At 32.2% G+C, this 11,769-nt stretch overlaps 1 protein-coding gene across 1 annotated transcript in view; it reads right to left on the bottom strand.

Annotated features, from left to right (window-relative positions):
* Window positions 1-700: 700 nt before the first annotated feature.
* LOC122272127 (fatty acyl-CoA reductase 1-like) overlaps window positions 701-11,769 on the bottom strand; it is a 102,203-nt gene continuing 91,134 nt past the window's right edge. Inside the window, exons 9-12 of the mRNA XM_087167950.1 lie at window positions 10,590-10,826; window positions 8,571-8,700; window positions 2,999-3,129; window positions 701-866 (exon numbers count right to left, since the gene is read on the bottom strand). Coding sequence (XP_087024076.1) covers window positions 767-866; window positions 2,999-3,129; window positions 8,571-8,700; window positions 10,590-10,826 — 598 coding nt within the window. The 3' untranslated portion in view covers window positions 701-766. The remainder of the gene's footprint in view (window positions 867-2,998; window positions 3,130-8,570; window positions 8,701-10,589; window positions 10,827-11,769) is intronic.

Raw genomic sequence — 11,769 nt, forward strand, 5'->3', positions numbered from 1 at the left:
TATATATATATATATATATATATATATATATATATATATATATATATATATATATATATACATTCTCGCTCTTGGGAAGTCATATGGAGGTAAAAGCTCCAAAATTTTGTAACGAACGACATGATTATGGCAGTGTGGTCAGCACTTAGCATTGCAATTTGGCCTCCTTTATCTTTAAAAAATATTGGTAGTTACACTAGGTATATTAAACTTATTTTGTCATTTCAGCTATATTTTATTACATTTTTTGCCCACTCTTCACAAGTGACTTTCACGGATTATTTAATTCATGCAGGAAATTCTTTTAATAGTGGTCTAGCCAGATTATAACTACAGTTGTTCAAGTTATAGGTCCATTACTATTCTGATAAAGCTCCAATCGATGTTATTGAGACATTGCTCCCTAAATATTGTGCTAAATATTTTCAAGCCAAACGCTTGAAGAATTTTGTATCAAAACTACTAAATGAAAGTTTTCGACTTAGAAAGTAATTGTAGTAACCACAATCCATTATTTTTATTGCCCTTATTTTCTTTTTGCAAGTAGAAGTCACAACAGCGTTTTTAGCTTTTGTCAATAATTTTATGCTTGATGCATTTTTACATACTCTCCTATTACATTTATATGAAAAACTAAATGACATATAATCACTTTTATTTCATGGATACGAGCATTAAGTAAATTAAAAAAGAAACGAGGCTACAAACCTATGTAATAAACTATTTATAGTAACAGTAAACTTTATTGATACAGAAACAGTTCAAACTACAAAATCAGTGCAGATATGAAACCCAGGCATGCGTACAAAATGTAACCCAAAGATATCAATGCAGTAACCTGGATAAAGCGTGTCATGTAAGTTTGCCTGAAAGAGTGAAACATCCATTAAGTATAAATTCCTTTATTTAACATATTCAATTCTTGAAAATGTACTTTTAGTAGTAATTGCTTATACAAATACTGTTAATTATATAAAAATGAAATAAATTAAATCCTCTATTCTACATGGATAAGGCAGAATGTTCACATCGTTACGCTTTTCCATGTGGACAGAGAATCGTTGGTCAGGGATTTGTTTTCCAGAAAGATAACGATGCAAAATCGAAAATGTGTAGAAACTACTAATCATCAAAAGAAAAGGAAAAAGTACTGAAATACACGGATTGGCGCCCTCATTCTCCCGATATTAATCCTATAGTATTATTGTGGCATGAACTCGATAGAAGTGTTAGAAAAATGCGATTTATCAATCGAAACAAGCTTTCGGAATCTTGTGCTGGAACAAGATTTCAACTAGAGCATTTTAAAAACTAATAGAAAGAATATCAAAAATATACTCTGCTGTGATTAAGGCTAAAAGAGGATATTTCGAAGAATCAAAGATTGGACAAAATTCATAAGTTATGCATAAAATTATAGTTCTTCCCGCATAAGCTCTCCTATATTTGTCAAAATAAAGTTCATTTGCTGTGGTTTTAAATTTAAAAATCTTGTTATTTGTTCATTTTTAAAAATTCAGGAGTGAGTCTAAACTTTTGACTAGTACTTTGTGTACATATATATATATATATATATATATATATATATATATATATATATATATATATATATATATATATATATATATATATATATATATATATATATATATATATATATATATATATATATATATATATGCAAACGTCCGTTAAGCGGACATTCTTGGGAGCGAAAAAATTGTCCATTTATGAGAGTTGTCCGTTTACGGGAAGGGTACCCTAATAACGAAGTTTAACATAGTAATTTATCTTTAGAACATTTTCTAAGATGTAGAAATAATTAAATAATCTACAATAACTATCTACAGGGATATTTAAACTTTAAGAAAGATAAAAAGAATACAAATGTAAAAAGCTTGATATAAATACATAATTCTATATGTAGCTACAGATAAATAAATATAATTTTTCTATTAGCATAAATACTCAAGTTAGACGTATACCGAATAGGAGCTTTCAGTCCTCAGTCGGTTTCAGTTGGTAGGTTTACATCATCTTACACACACTTGTCATTTGATAGGGAACATGGTTAATGCCTTCTTGAAAGTAAACTTCCCATGGTTCACAGAAAAAAAGCAATGCGTACCCGTAAGTCATGAGGACCTATGAAGTTGATTATTCACAATTGATCAGCTATCAAGCGTCTGATTAAATGTTTCATTTATATGAACACCTCAAAGATTCTTCTGTTCTCTTTTTTTTAAACCCCAGTTGTGTTAAATACAGTCCTCAAATTGATAAGAAAAATAAAGAAATTTTCAATGGGGGAAGAAACATTGAGAGCATTTAAGTTATTTCAACTTGAGGGGTCTCATAACCTGTGTGGTCCAGATAAAAAGATCAAAAGATGCCGATGTCCGAATTATTTCGAATTAGCAATATCATTTTCTCTCCTTTCTTTACAAAGATATGGCAAGGTGACAGGGGAAAGACTGATTCTTCAGTAGTGAAATAGTTTAACAATACTTTCAGTTATGGATCAGGCAAAAAATTTACATGCTTTAAAAAAGGTGAAAAGTTGCATTTTTTTAGCTTGCAATTTAAAGCAACAATTGTTCTTTTTTCAAATTTAGAAAAAGTAGTGTCAGATTAAAGAAAATAGCGTATCAGGGCTAAAATGACTGTCCGCGTCCGGTTACGGGAGTGTCCGCTTTGCGGAGAATGTACATAATGATTTATTCATAGAAGATTCCCGGGAAATTAAAAATATGTCCGTATTGAGAGGCGTCCGTTTTGCAGGAGTGTCAATAACAGAAGGTTTCATTGTATATATATATATATATATATATATATATATATATATATATATATATATATATATATATATATATATATATATATATATATATATACAGAGAGAGAGAGATTAAGCATAGGAATTTATGGAAGAAAATAATTTCTTTTCAGAAATTAGAAATTTAATTATAATGAGGATTGGAAGAAATAAAACTCATACCTTATAACTTTTACCTGTCTTTCTTCTGGTGTCAGAGTATCTGTAACTTTCCAATCATAATATGGGCATCCATTTGGAATTTCTTCGTGCAGTTTGATTATATCTATATCATCTCGTCTCAAAGAAAACATCTAGTACACGAATAAACGCTTTGAATATACATGAAATATACATTAAAAATAATTATACATCAGGGGTCAGTGGTAAATAAATTTTGTAATGAATTAAGAAAACTCGTTATAATGAATTAAAGGGAATGGCGAGATGAAAATTAATATAGCAATTTGACTGTATTTTGAGTTTTGTAGGTGTTTCTAAAATCACTTTTGAAACCCTTTCTGTTTTCGTTCATCAAGCAGGATCTGATGTGTCTTAGCCAACATTCTCGATTAGTGACTAAATAGACCATTTGGTATTTTCCTCATAGTTTACGACACCTAACAAGCATACTTTTTCATTTATTTTACTTACAATTGTTTTCAAATCAAATAATAACACAGTCATTATGGAACATAATGTTTAAATAAATCTATATGGAGTCAGAATCACTCTTATTATTTTAATATAGTTTTTATTGTTTCTATTAACAACACTTTCAGAAATAAAACTTTTACTTTTGACGATTTCAGCAATCCTTGAGAGTTTTTGAGAAGCATTTCGTCACGAAATCATTAATTTCTAACAATATTAGAATCTATTAGAAATGTTGCTTTTCACCTTATGAATTGGAGCGAAATTTAGAATATAGTTCTAATGATAATTGGACTAAAATGACATTTTAAACAGAATATCTTCAAGGTGAAAGATATTAAAAATAAATTGCTTACAAAACCTTTAATAAGGCGACTTTATCTAATTATTATCAGCCTGTTGTTTCTAATCCCAGCTGGGATAGCGGAGCTTTACCAGATCCATGAGGCCGAGAGTCTTCAAAAAATCGAGAAAAAGGAGAGGTCTCTCAAGAACCTCTTCCATGGTGAAATACAAGCAATCAAGTAGATGGTGAGGACTAGCCTCGCTGGAGTTGCACTTTTTACAAGAAGGAAAACGTTTAATTTGTCCACTGAAAGTGAGGCTCTTAGTATGCCCATTGACAAATCTATAGGTAGCGGTTTGGTCGGCAAGTGTACCCTGAAAGTCAAGGGCTCCTCCAGGACGCTTGCGGGGATACCAATTGTGATCTGGTGGAACTAGCCAAGCTTTATTAACTTTAGATTTGTGGATAGAAAATAATTTAGAGTAAGTGAGGGCCGTGTTTGGAGAGGCTGGGTGGGAAGTAACTTCTTTTGCCAACCGATCAGCACGTTCGTTGCCAAAAAGACCTATGTGTGAGGGTATCCACTGAATATAGATGTCATGGGAGGCTGAGAGGGCATTTAATAAACGAAGTATAGAGACTCCCAGCCCGGATCGTTACTCTCTCCCAATTTCTCAGGTGCTGAATACAGCTACGACAGTCCGTGAAGATCCAGATATTCCCAAAAGTGGCTCTAGTCCTGATATTTTGCAGACCTGTTTGAATAGCAATAAGTTCACTGCAAAACACTGAACAGAAATCTGGGTTTCTTAGTGATCTTGATTCTTGAACTTCAGCAGGATATATAGTGTAAATTCCACTGCCGGTGTGGTGATAATCGTCACCGCTACCATCCGTATAGATATTATCAGCCTAATTGTGACATATGGAAGTGAAACCAGGACAATGACCAAAAAAAAGATGGTTATAACCTGCTATTATTTGAATGAAAGGAGAATAATCGAACCTATTGTTGTGTCACAACAACCAGAAATAAGACGTGAGTTGTACCAAACAATTTATTTAAACATTCACACGAAAAATCACAAAATATTACCCAAACGAAATATCTCTTCTCAGAAAAAAAACTCTCTTTCTCAACAACAACAAAAAAAGAACATCACTTCTCGTGTGTATCTGTCAAGCAACATCATTTTAGCATTACTTCTCGAGGAATTGATGCTTTTAGCTCAGTTGTCACACACTGTTACGTTACAGTCTAACTCCTCCCTTCCACAGAGTTTTCCTTGCAAAAGTAGGAAATGGCAAAAAAACATACATAAAATTTTGTCAAAACTGATCTATATAGGTTGACATAAAACTGTTTTGTTTATCGGTATATAGGAAAATAAAACAGTAAAGGAAAATAAACAGGAAAATAAACAGTAAAATTGGAGTCACGAATCTTTTCAGTGAGTAAGTCATCGTTTTTCGCCGTTTGATCAGAAGTAACGATGTGTTCATTGGAATCGACTATACCGAGCTGTACATTATCTTTATTTTCTACTTCCCTCCTTTCATTCATATTTTCTTGTTTTCGAGTCATTGCAGCACTTATCATTGGGACTTCAAACGAATTTTCCAATAGAGCAGCCGTTTTGTTACCCAATAAATAGTACCCTTTATCAAGAGAATCACCTAATACAGCTGCCTTAGTAACCACTTTTCCTAACTTACAATTTAATTCAACTACGGCTAATGGAAAACAAAATGATTCTTCCTGTATTGGAGTTTTTATCCAAACAGATTCACCCGTGTACATTTCAGGTTCTACAAATCTCCTAGGAATTAAATCGAAGGTTGCGCCAGTGTCTCGTTGTATTGAAATGCCAACGCCATTTACCACGCCAATGCTCGTATATGGTGTCATTATATCAGGAAACCTTGATTCCGAAACGTGAATCGAAGCCACAGTTTCAGAATTTGTTTTCGCCTTGGGACATTGAGGGCGTAGATGATCATAAGAACCACATTCATAGCATCTGAGCTGTCTTCTTCTTTCAAATTCTCTTTCGCGAACATTTTCTTTAACATTATTTTTCTGCCAAGTCAACTTTTCTTGAGTTCTGGTATCACTTTGATTCAGAGATCGCCAAGAATCATTTTGGTTACTTCGATTATAAGACACAGACTTTTCCTTGAAACTGTTTTTTAAACTTTCATAGTCGTCCAATTTTCCGGCTAATTTGGAATAAGAATTCAATTCCATCCAATCTTCAAGAAAATGATCTCTTATGTCATTTGGTACATGACGTTTCATTTGCTCGGTAACCATCAAACTCTTAAGATCATCGAAAGTGGTAATTTTTGCTTCAGAAACCCATTCGCTAAAATAGCAATTTAATTCTTGTGCAAAATTTCGCCAAGATTTTTCAGGTGATTTAAAATGTCGATAAAAATTTTGTTTGAGTTCCTCTGCATTAAGCTTATATTGTTTAAGAATCAATTCTTTTACAAAGTCGTAGTTATTGGCATCATTAGGAGACTCTCTCGCCAACATATTTGAAATGTCGGGTGGTACTACGCTCAATAGGTAAGGCACCCATTCATCTTTAGGAATTTGTGCAATTTCTGCTCGACGTTCAAAATTTATCAGATACAACGACATTTCATCTTTACCTTCATTAAATTTTGGTGTTATTTGTAAAATCTGTATTTTATGATTTGTTTCACCTGATACCGGTCTGTTTTGGTGCTGAATTTAAGAATTTGCTTCTAATTCGAGTTTACGCAATTCCAATTGATGTTGCCGTTCAAGTTCTTCTCGCCGTTCTTGTCTTTCAAGTTGTCTTTCAAGTTCTTCTCACCGTTCTTGTTTTTCAAGTTCTTCTCGCCTAATTCTCTCCTCCGTTATACGAGTCAAACACATCTTTACATCCTCAACCTCATAATGTTTACTAGTTTGAATTATGTTTTAATTTCACAAACATTTGCTTGAGGTGGAACAGATTCACCTAATTCGTCGGCCAATTCTATCAAATCCACTTTTTTCGCTTTAATAAGAAAAGCCATAATTTACAACTGATAATTAAATCAACTACTCTTACTATATCCCGCCGCTGCCACCAGTAAAATTCTGTTGTGTCACAACAACCAGAAATAAGACGTGAGTTGTACCAAACAATTTATTTAAACATTCACACGAAAAATCACAAAATATTACCCAAACGAAATATATCTTCTCAGAAAAAAACTCTCTTTCTCAACAACAACAAAAAAAGAACATCACTTCTCGTGTGTATCTGTCAAGCAACATCATTTTAGCATTACTTCTCGAGGAATTGATGCTTTTAGCTCAGTTGTCACACACTGTTACGTTACACTATTAATGATAGAGGTGAATGGAGAATTAGGTCGAATCTAGAAATTGAGAAAATCATAAAGGGAGAAAACATTGTTTGCTTTATCATATCCCGGCGTCTTTCAGGCCTGAACGCATAGAGAGGAGAGACAATAATTACGGTGAGAAGAAGAACATCAACTGGACGCCTGTGGGAAACAGGCCCAGAGGTTGTCAATGATTAAAGGGCGACGTTGTTGGCAACTTGGAAATAATGAAGATTCGTAGATGGAGGTAGAAGTCAAAACAAAGGGCAGCATGAAATATAATTGTTTAACAAGCCAGGGCTCACCAAGGGATGTAGAGCTGTAGGAAAGGAAAGAAACAGAATATCTTGTACCTACATTCACAAAAATTACGCAAGAAGTCTGCTGTGTATTTAAATTAAAAAATATAAATCTTAAATATTAACAAATATTTAAGCAATTATGAATTAGATCAGAATTCTTTCATGAATAAAATTCTGGCATAGTGTCTGTATGCCTTAATGTTCTACAATGAATATTATTTGTGTGATGCAATACCACTACTGATAAAAAAAAATTACGTCCAAAAAATTTGATAAATAATAGTAAATGAAGATAATAAAATTCCTAATATTCTCTGAGCATCCTTCAAGAAGCACCAGGCTTTTCATTGCACAGCTACAATTTGATATGTATTTTGATTATTTTAATTTTCTTTAATTTTTTTAAACTATTGTGTCAGGAATCAAGGTTGCTCAAGGGATAGAACGCTCGCTTCTTGATGAGATGTCCTGAGTTCAAATTCCAGCGATGGTTGGTCGATACAAATTACACATTCAGCTAACACAGACCACAGTGCTGACGTAAAATATCCTCAGTGGTAGACGGATCATCGAATAGAAGTCCCTTGCCGCCAGGTTAATCGGGAGAGACTTCCGTGGTTTTCCTCTTAATGTAACGCAAATGTTAATTAGTTCCATTAAAAAAGTTCTGCAAGAAGGCAAATTTCTTCCAATGCTTGAATCAGGAGTCCCCTTGTCATCCGGATTGAGTTCAAAAGTACAAGACTACGGAGTTAAACATAATTGAGTGGGATGTTCAACCAAGATTTTTAAATATAAAAATTAAAAAAAACTATTGAGTTATATTTTGTTATGCAAAATCACTTAATAAAATCAAAATCTTTGGTTACTGATAAAAAAAAAGTTTAATATTTTTTCACTTATAAAACTATATTATATAAATAATCACATTTTGAAATTTTTCGTGAAAACTTATTGTTTGCAGCTTCCGACAACAAATATGCGTTTAGCTGAGAAAGACAGACTCTTGGTTTTACACTTCTATAAAAAGTTTCATTTAAATAAAATAAAAAAATACGCATTTTTAAATGCGTGTTTTTTTAATGTGTTTTATTACTGCCAGATATAGCCTAAATCTAAATATACCTTTCTCAGAACTAAATCTTACCTCCTTATCTCTGGGATCTAATTGTTCCTCTACTGTAATAAAATTACCCATTTCAAAATCAAATTCAGTGCTGGTAAAGAAATTTAATGCATACGCTTGCTCGTCCAGTAATTTATACAACTTCACCAACCTGGAAGTAAAGTAATAAAGTAACTGATGATTTCATGAGCTCCATTGCATGCAAAGTTCTAAATGTTAGGATATATACCCCTTCATTTTCAAATACTATGAAACCCATAACCATAAAATTGTACTAGGTTTGCCAGCCCCTTAATAGTTGCATAATCTTGAATAAAACGGTCATAAAAGTGTCCATTTTTTTATTCAAGAAAATTATATTAAGGCAAGTTCATATAAAATATGCGTGCTAATTTTTAATTTTTAAGTTAATTTTTAGCTTACATGTTTAATGAGTGCTGACATTTAGTTTGAAATAACCTATCTTTAAACTCATAAAAAATTGTCTGACCCTGCCATCTGGTGCATAGATTGAGAAACATGATTCCGGCCATAAAAAATAGATTTCTTTAATCTTTTTGTTGCGTTACTTTTGATCACACCAGCCCTGAAATATCACGGGTATGAGAAATAAGGACCTCGTTGTTTTGAAGGGGGCCAGAAGGAAGGGGCTAAAGGGATTATAAAATAGTACATAGCCACTGAATTATGAGTGAGCGTTTGTTATAAGAAATGAGACAATTCAATTGTGACAAAAAAGGTTCAATTCATAACCGATCTTCATATTTTATGTAGTTCCTCGGAAATGTTATTTAATTAATTCCTATTTCTTATTAATATAAAAAATTCTATACTTTGACATCTATGATGGATTCACATTCTCAAATATTGGAAATATAATTAATCTGGAAAATTATCGGCCTCAACAGTTGAGTTAAAAGAGACTTTAATTTTTCCGATGGTTTATTTTATTTGCAAACCTTTAATTTAACTTATAATATATTATACGTATATGTAATTATATATTATACTAATTGTATAACTTCAATAACCAAAGGCAAAACGGTCATATCATTTAAATAGGCTGTGCTGAGGAAGAAATAAAATTTTGCAATAGTAAAGGCAAAATGGCAGAGAATTAATGAAAAGAGCATTCCAATTTTATATTTTAGCTAAGCGTTATAAAGTCTAAAAATAATAAAAAAATTAATTGGCTATCAAAAGCATGAATAAAAGTTAAAATATTACAAAATAACTGGCTAGTAAAAGCATGAATAAAATAAAATAAACACATAAAGAGATAAACAAAAAAATAAAAGCTGACGATAAAATTGGGTATAATATTAAAAAAACACAACTACTTCGATTTAGTAGGAACAACATATGACGCAATGCTAAACGAATGGAATTTAGTTGTTGTTTATTTAATTATTGTTATTATTAGTTGTTGTTATTTGTTTTAGTTGTTGTTGTTTATTTAGTTATATTTAGTTTCAATAACTTTTCTTTATAATGCAATAAAATCTGGCGAGCAGCTATTTAAACGATCGAACACTTCGTTTGTTTATTTGTGGCTTGAAGTTAGGCTCGCAGAAAATGCCGTTCATGGGTTAAATTTAGTAGGAACAACACAACCTGTGACGTAGGCTATATTATACCCAATTAGAATACTTTTTGTAGAACAACAGAGTTGTTGATTTTTTGAGATATTAGTTTTGTTTCGGAATTAAATTTCCATAAAACTCGTTGCGGATTCTTCTAGTTTGTTATATAATATTTTAACGATCTTGTTATACTGGTACTTCATATTTATTACTGTTTGTGCTGTTTGTGAATAAAAGTTTTTTATAAGAAACAGAACTGTTATTTATATAGCCTGAAACGTTACAGCGTGTTTCCAAATTTGAATCAACCGGATTTTTGAGTATCATCTTAAATGTAATGTAAAATATTGAGGATAAAACATTAAAAAAAAATTATTTTGGTAGAAATTGGAGAACCTTTTAAATAGTTACTGCATTTTAAGAAACAAAAAGCACTCAAAATAAATGACAAATATACCTGACTTTGCTTTTTTGAAGAGAAAATATGAGATCAAGAACATAAGCTGGGAGATAATGCTCATACAGTACCAATAATTTATACACATATATGTTTTTTACGACGGAGAGAGAAAGTTTTTGAAAAGATTTGGGCAACAAAAACTGAGAGTAGAGTTTTTTCCAGGTCTCGATATATGATCCGTATGTTAGAAACCATGGTCCTGCAGTACAGTTGATGATTGACATGGACGGCATTCTAAATTTAAAAAATAAATAAATAATAAAGTAATTAATATCAGAAAACCCAGAAAATTAGAGTTTTGATATTGATGAACTAAGAGATTTTAAAAAATTGTAAAGCAATACCTTAAAAAAGCATGAAAGATACTATTTTAATTAAACAAGTTTTGATTTCAAATGTTATTTTGATTGTCAGTTTTATCTGGACACAGTTCCAAGTGCATGCTTACGAATATCGACAATGCTAAAAATGTGTGTTTAGAAAAAGGTACACAGCTCTAACTGCGTGTATTCGAAAATAGGCACAGCAAAAAATGCGCATTTTTTCTACCCAACTTTAACAACGAAGCAGAAAATTGCGTGCTTACTTATTTAAACACTATAAGCATAATCATTACAGGGCTATTATAGAGCGTTCGCCTTCCAATGAGTTGAACCGGGTTCGAATCCCAGTGATGGTTGGTCGAAACAAATCTGCATCCGTCTTGCACCGAAAACATTTCTCACGTAAAATATCCTCAGGTGTAGACGAACCATAGGTTAGAATTCCTTTGGGAGGTTCTGGTGGTGGTTCTGGTGGAGGTTCTGGTATGGGGGGAGGTTCTGGTGGTTATCCTCTCTATGAAACTCAAATGCTGATGAGTTCCCTCAAAAAGTCCTCCTCGAAGGTGAAATTTATCCCATTATTTGATCCAAGAGTTCCTTTGTCTTCTAGATAGGGTTCAAAATTACAAGGCTACGGATTTGAGCATTAGTAATCGTAAACCCAAAAATTGTGTCTGCTGTTTAACGACGGTTATAAAATAAAAAATCATTACAGGGCAATATCCCGTTATTTAGGGTCCGGATGGCTAGGTTTGCTGCAGATGTAATTTTTCAGTCGATGTATTTAGCAGTCGATGTATTAATTCTAAACGATAAAGTGAATTTTAAAGCTCAACATTCCTACAATGTAAATC

The sequence above is a fragment of the Parasteatoda tepidariorum genome, chromosome 7, assembly GCF_982258835.1.
Source record: "Parasteatoda tepidariorum strain Cologne lab strain chromosome 7, Ptep-v5.0, whole genome shotgun sequence".
In the NCBI taxonomy this organism is placed as follows: Eukaryota; Metazoa; Arthropoda; class Arachnida; order Araneae; family Theridiidae; genus Parasteatoda; species Parasteatoda tepidariorum.